The following is a 21665-nucleotide window of genomic DNA, read 5'->3' as shown; positions in this document are numbered from 1 at the left end:
TCCTCTCTGAATACCTTGAAGTGTCTACTTTCCAAAATGGGGTCATTTGTGGGGTGTGTTTACTGTCCTGACATTTCGGGGGGTGCTAAATTGTAAGCACCCCTGTAAAGCCTAAAGGTGCTCATAGGACATTGGGCCCCTTAGCGCAGTTAGGCTGCAAAAAAGTGCCACACACGTGGTATCGCCGTACTCGGGAGTAGTAGTACAATGTGTTTTGGGGTGTATTTTTACACATACCCATGCTGGGTGGAAGAAATATCTCTGTAAATGACAATTGTCTGATTTTTTTTTTTTACACACAATTGTCTATTTACAGAGATATTTCTCCCACTCAGCATGGGTATGTGTAAAAATACACCCCAAAACACATACTACTTCTACTGAGTACGGCGATACCACATGTGTGGCACTTTTTTGCACCCTAACTGCGCTAAGGGGCCCAAAGTCCAATGAGTACCTTTAGGATTTCACAGGTCGTTTTTGTTTCAAGACTACTCCTCACTGTTTAGGGCCCCTAAAATGCCAGGGCAGTATAGGAACCCCACTAATGACCCCATTTTAGAAAGAAGACACCCCAAGGTATTCCGGAGTATGGCGAGTTCATAGAAGATTTTTTTTTTTTTGTCGCAAGTTTGTGAAAAAAAAAACAAATTAAAATCAATTTCCGCTAACTTGCAACAAAAAAAATAATTCTATGAACTCGCCATACTCCGGAATACCTTGGGGTGTCTTCTTTCTAAAATGGGGTCATTAGTGGGGTTCCTATACTGCCCTGGCATTTTAGGGGCCCTAAACCGTGAGGAGTAGTCTTGAAACCAAATGTCGCAAAATGACCTGTGAAATCCTAAAGGTACTCATTGGACTTCGGGCCCCTTAGCGCAGTTAGGCTGCAAAAAAGTGCCACACATGTGGTATTGCCGTACTCAGAAGAAGTAGTATAATGTGTTTTGTGGTGTATTTTTACACATACCCATGCTGGGTGGGCGAAATCTCTGTAAATGGACAATTGTCTGATTTTTTTTTTTTTTTTCTTTTTTTTTTTTTTTTTTTTTTTACACACAATTGTCCATTTACAGAGAGATTTCTCCCACCCAGCATGGGTATGTGTAAAAATACACCCCAAAACACATTATACTACTTTTCCTGAGTACGGCGGTACCACGTGTGACACTTTTTTGCAGCCTAGGTGCGCTAAGGGGCCCAACGTCCTATTCACAGGTCATTTTGAGGCATTTGTTTTCTAGACTACCCCTCACGGTTTAGGGCCCCTAAAATGCCAGGGCAGTATAGGAACCCTACAAGTGACCCCATTTTAGAAAAGACACCCCAATGTATTCTGTTTGGTGTATGGCGAGTTCATAGAAGATTTTATTTCTGTCACAAGTTAGTGAAAAATGACACTTTGTGAAAAAAAAACAAAAAAAAAAACAATAAAAATCAATTTCCGCTACCTTGTGACAAAAAATAAAATCTATGAACTCGTCATACACCAAACAGAATACATTGGGGTGTCTTTTCTAAAATGGGGTCACTTTGTGAGGTTCCTATACCGCCCTGGCATTTTACGGGCCCAAAACCGGGAGTAGTCTGAAAACCAAATGTCTCAAAATGACTGTTCAGGGGTATAAGCATCTGCAAATTTTGATGACACGTGGTCTATGAGGGGGCAAATTTTGTGGAACCGGTCATAAGCAGGGTGGCCTTTTAGATGACAGGTTGTATTGGGCCTGATCTGATGCATAGGAGTGCTAGGGGGTGACAGGAGGTGATTGATGGGTGTCTCAGGGGGTGGTTAGAGGGGAAAATAGATGCAATCAATGCACTGGGGAGGTGATCGGAAGGGGGTCTGAGGAGGATCTGAGGGTTTGGCCGAGTGATCAGGAGCCGTCACGGGGCAAATTAGGGCCTGATCTGATGGGTAGGTGTGCTAGGGGGTGACAGGAGGTGATTTATGGGTGTCTCAAGGTGTGATTAGAGGGGGAAATAGATGCAAGCAATGCACTGGCGAGGTGATCAGGGCTGGGGCCTGAGGGCATTCTGAGGGTGTGGGCGGGTGATTGGGTGCCCTAGGGGCAGATAGGGGTCAAATCTGATAGGTAGCAGTGACAGGTGGTGATTGATGGGTAATTAGTGGGTGTTTAGGGTAGAGAACAGATGTAAACACTGCACTTGGGAGAAGATCGGACGTCGGATCTGCGGGCGATCTATTGGTGTGGGTGGGTGATCAGATTGCCCGCAAGGGGCAGGTTAGGGGCTGATTGATGGGTGGCAGTGACAGGGGGTGATTGATGGGTGATTGACAGGTGATCAGGGGGATAGATGCATACAGTACACAGGGGAGGGGGGGGGGGATAAAAAAAAAATAGCGTTGACAGATAGTGACAGGGAGTGATTGATGGGCGATTAGGGGGGTGGTAGGGTGCAAACAGGGGTCTGGGGGGTGGGCGGGGGGGGAGGGGGAAATCAGTGTGCTTGGGTGCGACATAGGGTGGCTGCAGCCTGCCCTGGTGGTCCCTCGGACACTGGGACCACCAGGGCAGGAGGCAGCCTGTATAATACACTTTGTAAACATTACAAAGTGCATTATACACTTTGTCAGCGGCGATCCGGGTGCTAGTAACCCGCCGGCACTTCCCAACGGCCGGCGGGTTACAGCGCGAGGTGGGCGGAGCCAGTCCCTGGCGGCCGATCGCGTCACGAATGACGCGATCATGCCCCTACAAGGACTGCCGCCATTTGTCAATACGGCGGTCTTTGCGGGGTCCACTTCCCGGCCGCCAATTGTCTATACAGCGGTCGGGAAGTGGTTAATCAATTCAATCTGAGGATAGAAAGGCTGCACCTAAAGCGTAGTACCCACTGGCAGATCATGGCCAGACGGATCTCCACTGATGAATGTATTATATTCGAGAACAGAGGCGCCAAAAGGATAACAAAAAAAAAAAATTTTTTTTTTTAAAATGGCTTAGGAGGCCGTGGTGGACTTACCTCCTACAAGCAGGCACAATGAACTGTGTATTCAAAAAAAGATAAATTTTTTGGTACACTCCAAGGGTAGATTGCAACGCGTTTCGCAGGTCAAGCCCGCTTCATCAGGCAAATACAGGAAGGAGTACACTGCAGTATGTCCAGGTAGAACCTGGTGCCTCAGACTGAGGTGCTCCTGTGCCCGGGAGCAAGCGCAGAAGAGTGCGGCTGGCCAGAATACCGGGAGCAATTACAATTGAAAGGAGCCGCCAGAAAGGACAGCGAGGGAGCCCCAGGTAAGTATAATACTGCCATTCTCCCCGAATCAGGTTCTTTAAAAATGAGGACCGGCTTAGAGAAGAGCAACCAGGGCTATATTCAGGCCGTTGTTTCTAGTCGGCAAGTAACGCACAACATGCTCCAGCTTACCTTTGTGAATGTACTGGGCTACTTTCTTGAAGTCTTCTTCCTTGAACCCGCGAGACGTCAGAGCGGGAGTCCCCAATCGCAGGCCGCTGGGGCGGAGGGCGCTCTTGTCACCTGCCAAGCAACAGCATTCAGAAAAGTTTCAAAAACAAAACAACTTTTATTTCACAGTCAGACTTTTCTGCAGGTGGCGCACACTCACCGGGGCAGGTGTTCTTGTTGCACGCGATGGCGCACGCTTCCAGAACCTTCTCCGCTCTCCCTCCGTCCGTGTTCTTATCACGCAGGTTCACCAGGATTAGGTGGTTATCAGAGCCGCCTGGAAAACAAAATACAGTAAAGTTTCAGTTACCCGAAACCGGTCGGCAGATACTGGATAACTGGGCCTTCTGGTTGCCTGAGACTGAAGTGTTAGAAACAGGCCTGGCTAATACAGTACTATACCCCACACTAAACTGTGCATCTACAATCAAAGAAATTGGTACTCACACTCTACTGGTAGCCCAACCTGCAACCAGTATAATCGCATGTAGGGAATACCATCCCCACCTGGCCTTTAAAGGTACAAGTAGGGTTGCATCAACCCAAAAAAAATTTCAGCATTTTTTTTTTAAACCATCAAATTTTAAGTTTGGGGCCAGGCAGCTCCTCTTCCTTCAGCGTGGCCATGTGAGCCCGCCCGCGCATGCGCAGTAAGCCAGAGGAGAGGCCATGATGTGAGCGGGGGCTGCGCGAAGCAGCGAGAACTATTAGACCACTGAGAGAAGCTTCCCTAGGATCCTTATGCTTCCCCTCTTCAGGTCAGTATCCCATTATGAACCGGAGCTTCAGCTCAGAATTACTTTAAAATGTTTTACCCAATAGTTGCGGTGTTCTCCCAAGGCTGTTTTAGCCGGATGCTCCACCCGGCTAGTGTTGGTGAGCACCCGGCTGTCATCGCTCACCTCCTCCTATGCTGTAAGCAGAGTTGTGCAAGGAAGTGCCGGCCCTGCATTCTCATCTCACCCCACCCGGCTACTATTTCATGCCACCCGGCAGGAAAAAAAATTCTGGGGAGAACATGGAGTTGTATAACTTTATAATGCTAATGTCATGTAGAATTCATCCTTGCTGCTTATCAAGAGGACAGCGCATACTTTGTCCCTTTCTGTTATATGGTATGCCTTGTTATGCTCTCAATGAAGGCTCTTTTGAACAATAAAATCAGCATCAAAGCAAAAGGCCGACTTCTTATTAAGCCTGTAACCTATTAGGGGAAAATTCCCTTAACATGTCTCGGTGAGCACTCATAGGACAGAGACCCCATTCAATCTTTCTTAATCAGGTTTCCTAACGGTCGTCTCAGTACGCTGCTACCACTTTATGACTGACTCTTTAACCCCTTTCCCGTCCCTTTTCCCAATCACCCAAGCCCCCCCCCCCCAGCATTTAATTATTATTTTTAGTTATATAGCGTAAGCATATTCCACAGCGCTTTACAAAGCACAATAAGACAAGGGGAACGTAGGTACAAGCAAAAAAAATGTACAAACATTAGGAGGATGACCCTGCCCTTGGTAGCTTACGATCTAGAGGGTAGTGGGGGACACACTAGGTAAGGGGAAGGGTGAGGCAATGAGCCTTTGCCTCTGATTACATTGTGAACCGATATGTAAATAGGGGCTATGAAATGCAATAAGTATGTCTGAAAAGGTCCGCAAGGTCGGGGCCAGCTTGCTGGTACCGGGGGACTTGTTCCCTGGGGACTTCGGTTCCCATCTGGCTCCCTCTCGGGGGAGCCACGGACCATGTGGATGTCCACATGGCCCAGGCCCTGTGGGCAACCACAGGGCAGTCCAGGGTCCTCCAGCCCTTCGGGTGTTGGAGGAGGCCGCCAGGGTCCTCCAACCCTCGGGTTGGAGACGCTTAGTACCCCCTGCGCCGATGGCAAAGGGGGATAAGTTCCCTTCGGGGAACACCGGAAAAGCCCTGCTGTATTGTGGGGCCCGTGGCTACTCGTGCACATTTTGTGGGGGTGCTTTAGGGCACTCACGCTTTTTCCGTGCACGGGGCTAATAGCCTTGCTAACCCGGGACTCCTGTTGCATGCAACAGGAGCCAAGAAAGCAAAAAAAAAAAAAAAAAAAAAAAGAAAAAAAGTTTGTCTGAAAAGGTGTGTTTTAAGAGTGCGTTTGAAGATGTCCAGGTTTGGAGCATGACATACAGGCTGTGGAAGAGAGTTCCAGATGAGGGATGATGCTCGTGTAAAGTCCTGGATGCAAACACCCGTGGTGGGAAGTGACATAGGTGATCGAGGAAAAGGATTGTCAGTGGTGGTCTGGAGTGTCTGGAACGCAGGGCAGCTTACACACCGTAGTGCCACTCCCCTCGCACATACACCAGTGTAATTCTGTTCTTACATGGCGCTGTATGCTGCTGGAGGGGATGGAAGAGTCAGCAGCGGCTCACATATGATCAGCCCAAATGAGCCCACGTAATGTTTACATAACACAGCACAGCGCCAGTGGATGGGGCAGGCGGATTGTTGCTTCCACACTGATCTGAACAGGATGACACTTATGGATTTTATAGACAACAGCGCCACCTAGCGGCAGCCACTTGTCCAACATAGGACCTATAGAGGAAAAGGCCAATAAAAGGAATAAAGTAAAGTTATCATGAGAGGGCTATGGGTTGGGTAGCTAGGTCTCAAACTCGTGGCCCGCGGGCCATTTGCGGCCCTCGGTACAATATTTTGTGGCCCGCGCCGGCAAAAGCAAAAAAGACACGGAAGCGAACTATTTTACCTTCTAGTTCACTTCAGTGCTCCCAAGTAATCCGCCGCATCCCCGCCGCTAAACGAGGGCTGCAGAGCCCCCAAATCCCCCGGGCAAACATCCACGACTGCGCTGAGGGGCAGAGCTTCCAGCTGTAGCTCTGCCCCTCCTGACGTCAATCGCCGCATGGATCGCCGCCTCTCCCCGCCCCTCTCTGTGAAGGAAGAGTGAGAGGCGCGGGCAGAGGCCGCGATTGACGTCAGGAGGGGCAGAGCTGAAGCTGAAAGCTCTGCCCCTTCCAGGAAATGCCGGCGGATTGCCCCTTGGGCGATTTGGGGGCTCTGCAGCCCTCGTTTTGCGGCGGGGACACGGCGGATTACTTGTAATGGGAGCACTGAAGCGAACTATAAGGTAGGACACTATGTTCAGAAGAAATAAATTAAAACTGGTATTACATTTGAGGACTTTTTTTGTGTGAAATCCCTTATACGGCCCAGCCTCATCCTGACTTCCTGCGGCGCCCAGGTAAATTGAGTTTGAGACCCCTGATGTAAACATAGCAGCTATACGCAGACTTTCTCCGGTATCGACACCTGCACTAATTGTGCGCAAGCAGTGTAGGTTCACATCTGGTTTCCGATCCCCTATATCCTGTATGACGGGCATTCTCCGTAATCCGGATTTCCCCCTGGCCACCGACCTGCTCTCTCTGGATGGTGGATGGACAGAGACTGCACTACGTTGGGGAAGTCTGTACGGGCTTTCAGCTTGTAACTGGATTCCAGTGTATATAGGCAGAGTATTAGCAGGACTGCCAGGTAATCTCTGCACTTCCTGTTCAGTGAGCCAGCACCCATTCAGTTCTCAGGTGGGACTCCGTAACACTGCCTATAGAGCGCACCCTAGTGGCTGCCTCGAATCTGGCAGGAAAAAAGTGCTTAACAGTTTAAAGAGACTCTAACTTCAAAAACATCCCCTGGAGTGTACTCACCTCGGGTGAGGGAAGCCTCCGGATCCTAATGAGGTTTCCCACGCCGTCCTCTGTCCCACGGGGGTCTCGCTGCAGCCCTCCGAACAGCCGGCGACAGACCCGACTGTAAATTCAATATTTACCTTTGCTGGCTCCAGCGGGGGCGCTGTGGCTGCTTTTGGCTCTGAAGTAGATGGAAATACCCGATCTCAGTCGGGTCCGCTCTACTGAGCAGGCGCCGGAAACTTGCACCTGCGCAGTAGAGCAGACCCGACGGTGATCGGGTATTTCCGCCTACTTTGGAGCCGACGGCCGTCAGAGCGCCTGCGCAGGAGCCGGGAAGGTAAATATTGACGTCATCTTTCATGGAGGGCTGCAGCGAGACCCCCGAGGGACGGAGGACGCCGTGGGAAGCCTCATTAGGATCCGGAGGCTTCCCCCACCTGAGGTGAGTACCCCCCAGGGGACGTTTTGACGTTACAGATCCTCTTTAAGTCAGACCATAAGTTGAGTTTTCAATTGAGATGGGAGAACGCTGGTAGGACTACGTCAGAACCTCGCTGGTCCCACTGCTGTCAAACCTTATTGAAGAATAGCATTTATTCCCCTTCCATGAAGCCCTCTCTGACAATTCTCATATCCCAGCTGGGGTGTGTCTTCCAGCCGTCCTCCTCCAATCTCCGTTTCAGAGGGTGCCAAGCTGCAGGAGACTTATGGCGTATTTGGTCGACTGGCCCAAATGCCCAATTTTTCTGGAACTCCCATTAGAGCCCAGTGAATCTTAATTATAATCCCCAGCGGCCTTTAGACCCTTCTGCAATACCGTACTACTAGGAAATAAGCCCTCTGGAGGGAACGTCACCAGCCACAGATTTATCCCACATGTGAGGACTACTGCCAAGAAGTATCCAGCCGCTAACTGGAAAACTCCACATCTATCCCTGGATACGGTGACCTACCCAACCAAACCAGGCTCTCCGAGTACATCTTGGCTAAAACTATAGATACCACGCCTAATTTCTGTAAAACATGGTCTCTATGGATAGACTGGCAGGATAATTTGGGCCTTCCTCGTGTTCTTCCTTTTTGGTACACCCTGGCCTTTTTCCCCCCCTTTAATCTCTTGAGGACCTGAGGTGTATATCACCCAGTGCCCAGGTGATTTTTTACAATTCAGCACTTCGCCACTTTAAGGATTTGTTGCTTGGCCATACAACTTACCACTGAAATGAATTTTACCTCCTTTTCTTCCCACTAAGAGTTTTTTGTTTTTCTTTTGAGCATCAGCCTATGTATGGGATCATATTGGGAGCCATTAGAAAGGACCATTAAGTGACTAGGCTGTCCCCTATACTGTGCTAGATCACAGTGCTGTACAAATGTTTGTTGCTTTTATTTTTTTGTCTTTTTTAATTCAGCCTGCCAGCTCCGATCCCGGCTGGCAGACTGATCGCGGATCCCTGCTCTGTGTCTCCGCAGGGAACGTGTGAGCGTTCCCTGCAAATCCTGCCCACCGCACATTGATATCAATCGGTGTTAGGCAGTCCCCAGCAAGCCACTCTCCCACCGCCCATCAGCGTGAGGCGGTCAGGAGCCAGTTAACTTAGTATTAATTTAGTACCAACTACTTTTTGCCTCGCCGCCTGGAGACGTAACTAGTCTTTATTTTTGGGTTATGGTTTAAGACCTATTGTGGCCCATTATCTCTGCACTTTTCACCCTCCCTCCCCCCGGCTCAGTTGGAATAAAGTGGATAACATCCTTGAGCCAAATTCCCTCTTCTCCTCCCTTTTGTTAAAATCCATTATTCTTAAAGGGAACCAGAGATGCAGCACCCTTGTGTATTTTACCATATATATCAGTAAGAACATTAGAGAAAACACTTACCCTGCTCTCTGTTTCATCCTCACTGCTAAAAGTGTCTGTTATCTAGCTGAGATAAGAACCCCGGACTGAGCATTGAGTCTAGCTTTGCTATAATGACTCAGCTATAATGATTCCTGAGCAGAGCCAGCAGGGGGCAGGCTTGGACTTGAAAAGACACCAAAGAACACAGTCTCAGGTATAATCATTCTGTAGCAAAGCTAGATTGAGTGCTCAGTCGGGATTCTTATCAGAGGTGCTAACAGGCAAATTAAACAGAGAACAATGAAACAAAGAGCAGATTAGGGGTTTACTGTCATGTTCCCACTGATTTATAAGGTAAAATACAAGAGGGTGCTTCATCTCTGGTTCTCTTTAATGACAAAGCTATACTAGTATTCTGTGCTGCATCTGGCTCCCCTGCATGGGACGCCCTGGTATTGTAAAGTTTTGTTTTTTCTCTTTGTGATATCACTGCAATAAACACTGATGAAACTAAAGAAAAAACAAACATACCCCCATATTGTATTAGTCCTAATCAGCATTATGTGAAAGCAGCAATCATCCAAATGTGAAAAGCAACAAGTTCCAATTATACAGTAACGACACCCAGAGCAAGGCAAAGTCCTCCAGCACCCAAGGCTGAGACACCAAAGTGCGCCCCTCCATCCCTCCCACCCCAGCCGTCACACACTGATTGCTATTAGACTAAGAGGCGCCCCAGGGCCCACAACACCTTAATATCTAGTTATCTGGCTTGCAGTCACTGCCATGTATCCCCTTTTCTTATTTCTCTCTGCTTCAAACACAATAGGGGAATGATAGCTGAGTGAGTTGTGCGCCCCCTCCTACACTGCGCCCTGAGGCTGGAGCCTCTCTTGCCTCTACTTCAGCCCAGCCCTGACTACACCCTCTTCTCCATCCAACATCCCACTCATTAAATATGTATACAGTACAGCATCTGAGTGGCGGTTAATCTCCGGTCTCTGAACTGCTCAAATCCCATAGCCCATATGGTTCTTGGACCAGATGTCTCCCCTGCCTGCCGCTACCCATTTATCCTGCATGCACACCCTCAGAAACCACAGCCTCACCTGTGACTATGTGGTAGCCCAGTTCCTCCATAGCAGTGGACAGTGCCCGGCAGTTGGACAGGACTTGCTTCTGATACATTTTGAACTCTGGGCTCATCGCTTGTTTCAGTGCTACGGCAATACCTGCAGAAAAGCAGAACAGCGGCTTCAGTTCACTAAAAGACAAGCAGTCAAAAAATACCAATCACATTCTGTGTGTTATGCCGGGAATACACGGTACCGCTCGATTATGCCGCCGGATTTATTCCAGCTCCTCCCCGCAGGCGATTCTCTGATCTTCTGCTCGTTTCCCTAATCTTTTTTTCATTGTCCCGCCTGCGGTATCAAGCGCAGAATCGATTCGGCGGGTGATCGGACATGTCGGAAATTATCAATCGAGCCATCTAATGGCTCAATCGAGCGGTACAAACGTGCCGTGTATTCCCAAGCATTAGATTTTTTTTTTTTCGCGTAGACTTTCACACATGTGATAATGGTTCAGCAATTGACTGGAAAACTACAGGACAATTCACCAAGATTTTTCCCTCATGTGGTATTTTAAGGAATCATGCTGTATTTCAATGCAGTATTTGCTGGATTATTGCAGTGCAGGGAAATGGACGACAGGTGTGATACAAACATTGTTTATAATACTGACAAGTAAAGAGCAAGTCCAGGCTGCATGAAATGAACATAAAATTTGCATAAGTGCAAAACCATTAGCATCTTAACAACAGTTTTAATTACTACATAATACTATTCTAAAATAAGGTAAATGTTTTTATTAATAACTTACAGCCCTGAATAATATATAATTAGTTCCCCCCTTCCCCCCGTTTGTCGGTGGTTTCGTCCCTTCTAGAACCTTCTGAATGGCGGTTTGTTAGTTACTGACAGCTCCAAGCTGGAGACACCGAACATCTGTTATATTTTTGAACTGACATTTGAGGAATTTACCGCAAGTCGGTAATTTACCTCAAAAAGCAAACCGACATCTCACCCTGCTCCAGCTAATTTATGTCTCCTCAACTATTCCCGTACTGATTACCTATTGTTTTTGCTCCCCATGCAATTGGGGCTCCAGCTATTGCCAGTGCCCAAATACTCAGTGAGCATGGTTATAGCTGTAATTTACCTTACAGCCTATGGCAGCGCCTCCAATTTACCTGCCTCACTCCAGGACTACTTTCCCTCCCCTTATCTGCTACGGCATGGTTATGGCGCAAGAGACCACAAGCTCCTCCCTCTTCCTGCTCTGGCACGGTTGTGGTATGGTTATGGTAGTGGCACAAAAGGCCACAGAGCTCCTCCACCTCCCGCTATGGCGTGGCTTTCATATGGTTGTGGCGCAAGAGACCGCAGAGCTCCTCCCTCTTCCTGCTATGGCACGGTTGTGGTATGGTTATGGCACAAAAGGCCACAGAGCTCCTCCCCCTCCCGCTATGGTGTGGCTGTGGTATGGTGGTACAAGAGGCCACAGAGCTCCTCCCCCTTCCCTTACCTGCTATGGCGTGGTTGTGAGGTCCTCCTTGAAGTCCAGGGAACACGGCCTGGTTAATTAGGCTCTCATAGTTGTACATAATCTCTTTTCCAGTCTTTGCGTCCACGCTGCGCGCTCCTGGAAGATACAGACATGCGTTCAATGTATGTGTGAGCACTAACAAGCTAAGGGAGGTTAAAAAAAAAAAAAGATGAAAAGTAAGGGTTGGTTCACACCAGGGCTGTGGAGTCGGTACAAAACTCTTCCAACTCCAACTCCTCTGCTTATCAAACCACCGACCAAGTACCCAAAATTGTTCCAACTCCGACTCCTTAGTCTAATACTTACCAGGGCTGTGGATTTGGTACAATAATCATCCGACTCCTCAGTTTATGAAACCTCCGACTCAGACGCCAACTCCAGGTACCCACAATTGTTCTAACTCTGACTCCACAGCCCTGGTGCACTTCTGCGGGGCGGCTTTTGAGCCATTAGTGGGGCACGAAAACAGCAAAAACATCCGACGCTGGGGCTACATGTAGAGTTTAAGATGAGGGGGATCGACCTAGGAATTTACGCAAACCATACCAAAAGCTGTCAACATTGCTTAAAAACCACTTCAATTCATTGGAATGGATCATCGGTTGCTCACAGTCGTTTAGTTGGCAAGTGTGAACGCTGAATTTACCGCCTGTGTTAACCAGCACTAAAATAATGGAAAGATTTGAGGTTGCTGGATCACTCCGATCTGTTTGTACAGGTTTAATATCGCGGGAGGAGGGTGGTTGGTGCACTAGGGTAGCACCAGGCGGCCACGGGCAATCGCACGTTCCTCCAGCTCACCTTTCCGATAGAAGATCACCCCGGCCCGGCAGCCGCGTAGCGTTTTGTGGGTGGTGGTTGTCACAACGTCACAGTGTTCAAAGGGGGAGGTGATGACGTCCGCCGCCACGAGCCCGCTAATGTGAGCCATGTCTGCCATCAGGATGGCGTTATTCTCATCAGCGATCGCTCGCATCCGTGCGTAATCCAGGTTACGGGAGTAGCAGCTGACTCCTAAAACAGAATGGGGAAAAAAGATAAAAATCAAAACAGCAGCCCAAATTAAATTATAGTGATAAAATACTTAAGACGGCATTGCTGCTCTGTACGGGTGAGAAATGTAGAGGGACAATTTACATGCATGGAGGGAAGAGGGAATATTTTAAGCATAGAGTTTTTACACCACACACACACACACACACACACACACACACACACACACACACACACTAATACTTTTGTAAATTGTCGAAAAAAACCGCAATGACCATTCACTAAGATTTTACCCTTATGCGGTATTTCATGAGGTATGTGATAAATGATTGCAGTGCAGGAGAATGGATTAAACATGTGATACAGAAAACATTGTTATACTGACAAGAGCAAGTCCAGGCTGCATGAAATTAACAAAATCTGTGTCAGCTCAAAAACATTAGTATCTTATTAACCACTGTTACTTCCTACATAACATTGTGAAATTAGGGACATACTTTTTTTTATTATTAACTGGTTTATTTTCCTGAATAGTGCAATTAGTTTTCCCCTTTTTTCTGTTTACAACCTTCTGAATGGCTGATTGTTACTGACCTCTCCAGGCTGGAGACGCCGAACATCTCACTTGTGTTATATGCTCTAATCACAAGTCAGTAATTCACCATACCTCACTTGTTGGTACGAAAAGAGCCCCAGCGGGGGACCTGACAGACTTCCAAGGGTCTGGTAGAAGCCCCAGGTGCTCACCTTTAACTACCTGAAGGCCGCTCCACGCCGATGGGTGTGGCCACGCCGGTAGCCCCAGGACCGCCTAACGCCGATTGGTGTCAAGTCCTGGGGCTGCATTTTGCAGGAGATCGCGCACAGGTTGCTCGGGGGGTGGAGCTCTGCCCAGCCTTCAGTCTCCGAGTGGCTATTGCCGCTCTAGAGACTGTTAGACAGGCGAAACCGCAGTCTTTACTGTTAGTACATCGCTGCAATCAGCAGCAGCGCTACACTGGGGACAGCCGTGTTACACAGCTGTCCCCCTGGGGGACAAGAGAGCGATCGGCTCTCATAGGCAGAAGCCTATGACAGCCGATTGCCTTAATTGGCCGGCTGGGGGAGGTAGGGGATTGAAAAAAAAATAAAAAAAAAAAATAGTCAAAAACAGTAAAAAAAAAAAAAAAAAAAAAAAAAAAAAAAACACACATAAAAAAAAATAATAATAAACAACTTGGGGGTGGGTGATCAGACCCCACCAACAGAGAGCTGTGGTGGGGGGAAAGGGGGAGGGGGGAAATCACTCATGCGTTGTGTTGTGCGGCCCTGCAGCTTGGCCTTAAAGCTGCAGTGGCCATTTCAGTAAAAATGTGCCTTGTCTTTGGGGGGGGGGGGGGGGGGGGGGGAAATCATGCTATATTTGTGTGTTCACAATTCTCTAACATCCACAACCTCCCAGGGCTCCATGTTCCAGGAGAGTCTGCACTGGCTGTGAGCATTATAAAGAAGATGATATGTGCAGCTATTTGCCTGTTCAGCCTCTGGACAGACAGAAGTAACAGGAAACACAGTGAGGAGAGTCTACTTCCTGCAGATACCAACCTGGAACTGACCAGCCGGTATCTGAGGCAGGAAATATCGCAGCTTCTACCTAAACCAGGCACACTTTATAGGACATCTGCCATGTAATCCATGTACAACAAGCCAACAAAAATCTAACCATACAAAACAGGGACATGTGACTCGTGCAGTCACCATATATGACTGGACAGGAATGTGACTTATCCATTGTTGTATGGAGGCGCTGCAGTACACATGCTCTATTCCCGCAGGTACTGCATCGAGTATCCCCACTCCTACAGATGGGCTTACACCCTACAGGTCCCTTATTCCCCCAAACACAGGATAACGCTCACCTGCTATGATCAGCTTGGGATGAAACAGGCGAGCGTTTTCTGCCAATCTGTCGTAGTCAATATATCCGGTGTCTGGATTTACCTAAAAGGACGATAACGAGTAAAAAAAAATAAAAAAAAAAATAAAACATACAGTAGGCTAGCACCCACTTCAAGTAACCTCACTGCAAACTCTGTACCTGCAATGGTAAAACTGCGCTAATCCACAGGAAATGTTAAGATTACTTAAAGAGAACTTGAAGATGGTGTAAAAAAAAAAAAAAAAAAAGTTTCACTTACCTGCCCCCTGCAGCTGCCCTGTGCCCTCCTGGAACGATCCTCCGCTGAAGCTAAGTTTTGGTACCGCCGACATACAAGTCGACAACCACTGCGCCCTGGCCATGTGTGCGCTCGCTCACGTTGCTGCCCAGTGCGAGATTTATCTTCCCGTTTATGTGCAGGATGGCGATGTAGGCGAGGATGCGCGTAGCCAGGTCTGCGCAGGAGCAGTGGCGAAAACTAAACTTAGCCGCGGCAATGAGGATAGTTCCAGTACAGCGCAGGCTCAGGATGGCCCCAGGCAAGTTAAACTTTTTTTTTGTATTAAACTATCTTCAGGTTTCCCTTAAGAACCATGATAGTGAAAGTGTTTTTTTTTTGTTTGATGTATAAAATAAAATAAAATAAAAATAGATTAAAAAAAAAAAAAAAAAAAAAAAACAGAAAAAACAGTTATCTACAGATACAGCATTGTCAAATAGTCGGCAACAAAACAAACACACTTACTCCTTCAAACCCGGGAGGAGGAAGTAGTGGAGATACGTGGACCACGGCGGCTATAGGCAAGTTAACCCCCTCTGCTGCGGGCAACGCTATCTAATTTAAAATTTCTATTATGAGTAGCTACCATGACTAGTAAACAGCACAGACATCGATGTCAACAAGAGTAAAATAACTGCCTCGGTTAAACACCCTTTAAATAAGTGTTCATCAGCTTTGTGCAAGAGTAACTAATTAGTGGGAAGAAGCAGCTCATTAGTCCACGGCATGAAACTGCAGCAATCAATGAACAATTCCTGAGGGAGGGTTTCCCATAGGCCTGAGAGGAGTGCAGAGCTGCTGTGATCAAACAAACTGAGCCAATCAAACAGGGACGGGCTTCCGAGTAACTATGAGCTATTCGAAGTCTCTCTGCTCACTCCGGGTTGGAGGAGGAAGTGTGGTAGCAAGTGGTGGAATGTGTCACATACATCGCATGTGAGGAGAATGATACGCATAGGATCCCATGGACTTCTGGGCAAGTTATCGCGTCCCCATCTCCCGCAGTCACACCGGCATCCATTAACATTTCGAATCAGAGGAGCTATGAACTCGAAGCTACTCGGAAACACATCACTGATTTTCCAGTAAAGGTTGAGTTACATCAGGACAGGATTACTTTAAAGTGGACCCAAATTAAAAAAATACAAGATTTCAAAAATGAAATCCATTTTCTAAAATTATAATAATAGCAGCCTTTTTTCAGCTGCATGATGACAAATATAAAATATTTTCCATTTATTGGAGGAACCCCTCCCTTCCTTTCATATTGCCGGGACAGAATCCGGCAAACTGGTGGAGTAGGTGGCATCTGGCAAAGGAGGAATTGCTAATGGCTGCCACCTGTATAACCCTAGTTATGAAAAGAGAAGGGTGAAAAGTATGCACTGAAATGCTCATAGGCCTGAAGGAGTGTTTATTTATCTTTGTAGGTGTCAGAGTGGTGCAACTAAATATTTTGAATAAAAAATTTTTTTTGGTTTGGGTCCGCTTTAAAGAGGTGGCCACACACCCCTTACAATTTTTTTTATATTTTGATTCAATTGGAGCATTTCGATAAAAAAAAGAAAAGTGACCAAATATAGTTTTATATGTAGTAAATAGTTGCATGCAGTTTTTTGGTCTGAATTTTCCAACATGTCGGATCTCAAAAAAGAAGAAAATTCAATCAGATTTCTCTTTTAAAAACAAAACCTTTCGATTTTTCAGGACAGCCAATTGTATTCGAATTGGTGTAAAATTGGATCTTGTACTTGTATGGTGTGTGGCCACCTTTAGGCAGTGGTTCCCAACGTTTTCGAAGTCGTGACACATGACGCCAAATGCTCAGATCTCCGTGACACATCCCCCCCCCCCCCCCCACCTGATTTAGAATAATCGCACAGCAAAGACAATTTACACTGCGCATTTTAGCCACGGTTTGCCCCCCAGCCCCCATTTACAAAAAAGCCCTCAGACTCAGTATAAGTAGTTAGTTAGCCAAGTATAGGTGCCTCCAGTAAAGAAAGTCAGGTGTAGGTACACTCAATATAGGTAGCACAGCATAGGTGCCCCCTGTAGTATAGAAAGTCAGGTGTAGGTGCCTGCAATATAGGTATATAGGTGCCCTCAGTATAGGTATGTAGGTGACTGCAGTATAGATAGGTGTCCCCAGTAAAGGTATGTAGGTGCCTGCATTATAGGTATATAGGTGCTCGCAGTATAGGTAAGGTGCCCTCAGTATAGGTATGTAGGTGCCTGTAATATAGGTGTCCCCAGTAATGGTATGTAGGTGCCTGCAGTATTGGTATATAGGTGTCCCCAGTAAAGGTATGTAGGTGTCCCCAGTAAAGGTATATAGGTGTCCCCAGTAAAGGTATATAGGTGTCCCCAGTAAAGGTATATAGGTGTCCCCAGTAAAGGTATATAGGTGTCCCCAGTATTGGTATATAGGTGCCCGCAGTATAGGTATATAGGTGTCCTTAGCATAGGTATATGGGTGCCTGCAGTAAAAGTATATAGGTGCCCTAAGTATGGTTAGCTAAGCATAGGCCTCCCCAGTTTAGGATGTTAGGTGTAGGTAGCCAAGCATAGGAGCTTGGTGTTCCCCCCAGGTAGTATGAGCAGGCGGCTCACTCACCCAGCTCCGTGAATTCCAGCGATGACGTCTCTTCAGCGCCTCGCTCTCTCCCCACTCTGTGTATAATTAGAGCAGGACTACAACAAAATGGCCGCCGTTGTCCGTGTTTGTGGACATCGGCGGCCATTTTCTTGTAGCCCTGCTCTAATTACACGGAGCAGCAGAGGCAGAGAGTGTGGGAGGAAGACAGCAGAGCGGCGACACATCCCCGAGACTGCCGCGACACATGAATGTGTCGCGGCACATAGGTTGGGAAACACTGGGCTACAGTCAAGGTGGTCTTGCTGTAAATGCAATGGAACAGAAAATGTTTGATGGGTTTTATGGGACGCCGGTTATTTGCACATTGCCTCACATAAAGTCAATGCACAGTATGCTTCACTGTTACTGTCTGTGTTTTGTGGTATCGCACTACAAGGAATGCCGCACATCATTAGATCGTGCCGCACACACTGAACATTGCATAGCTTTTACACTTCAGTGCAATGTCCCATGTTACAAGGAGTCTGTTATGCACCTCAATGCACCACTCTGAACTGGGCTACTGATATCTTCTGCAATGCAAAGGAGTTGAAGGTGTTAAAAATTGGTTTAGGGATATGGGACACTGTAGAGATGAGTGAGAAATATAACAGAGAGGGTGTCCCTGAGCTGGAGCAGCACATTGTTATAATGCTGGGAGTCTTCTGCAGTAGTGTTTTTCCTCCACCGTCGCTCTGACACTCTGGACTGTCTTTTCAGCAGTTTGATGGGTTCAGGCAGCCAGGGCTGTGTGTTGCTGAAATAGGGATGAATGTTGGGGGGTTAGGGGGCTTATGCTGTCTCAGGGTCAGTGTAAGATGACAGATTTCTCAGGGCAGGTTCACACTGGGACGATTCTTAAGCGCATTGCCGATAGCCGGCGATCAGTAAAGCACTGCTACAATGTATCCCTATGGATACATTCACACTGCAGCGGTTGCAATTTTGATTATTCACAAACGCGCTGCATGCAGTGTTTTGGGGTGACTGCACTGTGATTCTCATTCTATTGAACAGGAATCACAAGTGCAAATCACGCTGAATCGCAAGATTTTGCCCGCAGATCGTGGGCAAAGCGACGAGTGTGAACCGGCCCTCAGGGATTTGAAAGAATCAGCCAGGGACTGGATAGCAAGGTTCAATAACTCCTATGTAAGTGAGTGGAGAGCAGTGGTGGGGAAGGAGGTGTAAACCACTGTCTGTATTATTATGTACAGACTACCCAGAAAGCTCATGATGAACCAGAACTGAGTGTGTAAGGGTCTAAAAAGCCCTCCAAATAAAATGCTATGGAAAACAGAAGACGTTTTACTTCTTAAAGAGAACCAGAGACTAAGAAGATATAGATTTATATACATACCTGAGGCTTCCTCCAGCTCCATAAGCCTGGATCACTCTCACGCCGCTGTCCTCCGCTGCCTCTGTCCGCCGGTACCGGGTCCCGTAATTTCGGCCAGTCGACGCAAGCGCAGTGCGCTCCCTCCGTACTGCGCAGGTGCACGTTTACAAAGCCGGAGGGAGCCCCTGCGCATGCGTACAACTGGTCTTGTCTGGCGGAAGTGACGGGACGCGGTACCAGTGGACAGAGGCAGCGGAGGATGGCGGCGTGAGATCGATCCAGGCTTATGGGGCTGGAGGATGCCCCAGGTATGTATAACAGTTTCAATTTTTCAACTATGGTTCGTCTCTGGTTCCCTTTAAACAGAAGATATTTGTAAGAATTCTGTAAGGTCCTTTGGCCGCTCATGACGGCGGAACACCAAGACCCACGCTGAGGCACAAGCCTCTGGGTCACGGCCTGTCTCTGACGTCACTGGAGCGCATGGCACTCAGCTCCCATTGGATAAGTGGTGGACGCGTTCTCAGTGCGCGCTCCACTGCTGTCAACAATCACGTGCTCACTGCGTGTCAGCTGACTTGACGATCTGCTATGGGGTTGGGCACTTTGGATTCCTTTACTTTCTGATTGGTTAGTCCTTAAATAAATGAAAGGTGAGCGCCCTGTGTCATCGCCCGTGATAGCCTCTGCTGGGCTTGTTGCTGAGATTGCGCTCACACTGATCTTGTTGACGACTTTGCCTGTATCCTGACCACGCTTATTTCTAGATTGATTTCCTGTTGCCGACCACTGCTTGTTCCTGACCACGCTTTCCGATTGGATTACCTGTTGCCGACTCTGCTTGTACCTGCATTTCCCTGACTGCTGCCTGGATCGACCCCTGCTTGTTAAAAGGTTTCCCATGAACTCTGCCTGGACTGACCCTGGCTTGAACTGACCACGTTACCTGTAAAGTGCTTGAACTGCCTACAACCTATCCTCTCCAGCCTGCATCACCTGCTGGCTATCATCTGGACTGCCTCCACCTCCAGGCCTCAGGTGACTATATTACTTGAGTATACTGTGCCTTGCATTACTCTTACTGCTTTGTTTGGTGAATACTACCGGTCAGTCTGTATGTTACATCTACCTGCAGGGTATTGTAATATTGTATTAGGTAGGAGCTTGGTGCAGGTGTTACGGGCATGGCTATAGGTCAGTCATATGGGAATACAGCCTGACCTATAGTTATTGACCAGACAAGCCTGACAAATTCAGGTTGGAGTGAGCATATTATGTCTCCCACAATGCATCACTGCTGAATATGAAAATCATCCTTTGTTGTCCCTGTAAGCTAGCCACACCTCCAGAACTGCTGGAATGCAATGTTAATATTACAGAGCCACAATAACCCAATATGCATACAGACTGTTTGGGATTGGTTGATTCTCATCAGTGCATGGCATGGATTAATGTGGTTCTGTAATATTAACAAGCTGACACATCATTGCATTCCAGAGGATCTGGAGGTGTGGTTAGCTTACAGGGAAAAAAAAAAAATAATGATTTGCATATTCAGCAGTGATGCATTGTGGGAGACATATGCTCACTCCAACCTGAATAATCATAAATAACTTCTGTTTTAAGAAACCAAACTTTTGCTTCACCATTATTATGTACCCCATTTTAGTTTCTTACTATGTGCAGCACCAAATGAACACTAATAATGTTCTCCCTAAAGAATGTGGCACCCTCTGCTCACCCTGTAGGGCATGGACTCAAAGAAGATGGAGGTTGCTGAGATTTTCTTCTTGTCGGTCATGAAGCCATGTGTAAGATGACCCCCGTCGGGCAGATCCAATCCCATGATCCTCCCGTGCGGCTCCACCAGGGCTGTGTACACCGCAAAGTTGGCGGGGGAACCTGGAGCAAAATGATTCATGGGTGAAAATAATAACCGCATATTACCACACCAGAAGTCTTTAAAAAAAAAAAAAAAAAAAGCCAGGTTGCACCCCCCAAGTGCCACTAGGGGCATGTGCCTCAACCTCCTGAGCGTTACGGTGCTCGGGTGGTTTTGCATTATCCCCCAAGCCCCCCCCCCCCCCTCCCGAGCTAATTTATTCGCTTGTGTCCATTACATACTAGCTAGCACTAATTGCGGCCAATCGGGGGGTGCCAGCAGACAATACCAGCTAGCGTAGTGTTAGCTAGTATCTAATGGACACAATTAAACAAATAGATTCATTCCGGCAGGTCCCGATCGGCAGCAAAACCTCTGCAGCAGCATGCCTGACAGTGTTGGGCATACCGCTAAGGAGGTTAATAGATCCGGGCCTGATTAGAGCACTAACAGTGGTAGCGCTGCAAACAGACCTTCATTAAGTGTTAAAAAAAAAGTAAAGAAATATTCCTCATCACAACAGAAGACCCTCTGGGCAGAAAGCACTAATTTTAGTCTTTGGATTTTATTTCATGAGTTGAATTCATGCAGAACAAAGCTCTTAGGCTGATATCTACAGCAGATACACAGACCAGACTACAGAGTCCTTACCGGAATACGGCTGCACGTTGACTCCCCATTTCTGTGGATCCAGCCTAAAGGCCTCCAGCGCCCTCTTCTGGCAAAGCCTCTCCAGCTCGTCCACAAACTCTGTGCCACCATAGTACCTGGTGAGAGTGGGGGGGGAGTCAATCATCAAAACATCTAAACAGTCACCTGAAACCATCACAAAAGATTGCTTCAGGAAGCACGTTAAAGCTGTACTCCAAAATGTGCTACATAAAAGTACTTTTTTCTGTTTTTTTCCATTCAGTAGGGAGAGGTGGCAGCGCTTCCCAAAGCAGGCTGCCTCTGAATGACTCCCAGCACAGGTGTGCAGAGCCTAAATATAGGCAGGGTACACAACTTCCTTTTAAAACAGATGCACCAAATTCACATT

General features: G+C 47.4%; 1 protein-coding gene across 2 annotated transcripts in view; it reads right to left on the bottom strand.

Moving 5' to 3' along the window:
* Positions 1–21665, bottom strand: part of SHMT1 (serine hydroxymethyltransferase 1) — a 48206-nt gene that overhangs the window by 3013 nt on the left and 23528 nt on the right. For both annotated transcript variants that reach the window (XM_068243524.1, XM_068243525.1), the window contains exons 4-11: positions 21278–21393; positions 20486–20646; positions 14468–14549; positions 12378–12590; positions 11556–11672; positions 10076–10198; positions 3596–3712; positions 3397–3507 (exon numbers count right to left, since the gene is read on the bottom strand). In XM_068243524.1, the coding sequence (XP_068099625.1) occupies positions 3397–3507; positions 3596–3712; positions 10076–10198; positions 11556–11672; positions 12378–12590; positions 14468–14549; positions 20486–20646; positions 21278–21393 (1040 nt within the window). The remainder of the gene's footprint in view (positions 1–3396; positions 3508–3595; positions 3713–10075; positions 10199–11555; positions 11673–12377; positions 12591–14467; positions 14550–20485; positions 20647–21277; positions 21394–21665) is intronic.

Source organism: Hyperolius riggenbachi, chromosome 7, assembly GCF_040937935.1.
Source record: "Hyperolius riggenbachi isolate aHypRig1 chromosome 7, aHypRig1.pri, whole genome shotgun sequence".
Lineage (NCBI taxonomy): Eukaryota > Metazoa > Chordata > Amphibia > Anura > Hyperoliidae > Hyperolius > Hyperolius riggenbachi.
The sequence above is the reverse complement of the archived record's forward strand: the minus strand, read 5'-3'. Positions and strand labels throughout refer to the sequence as shown.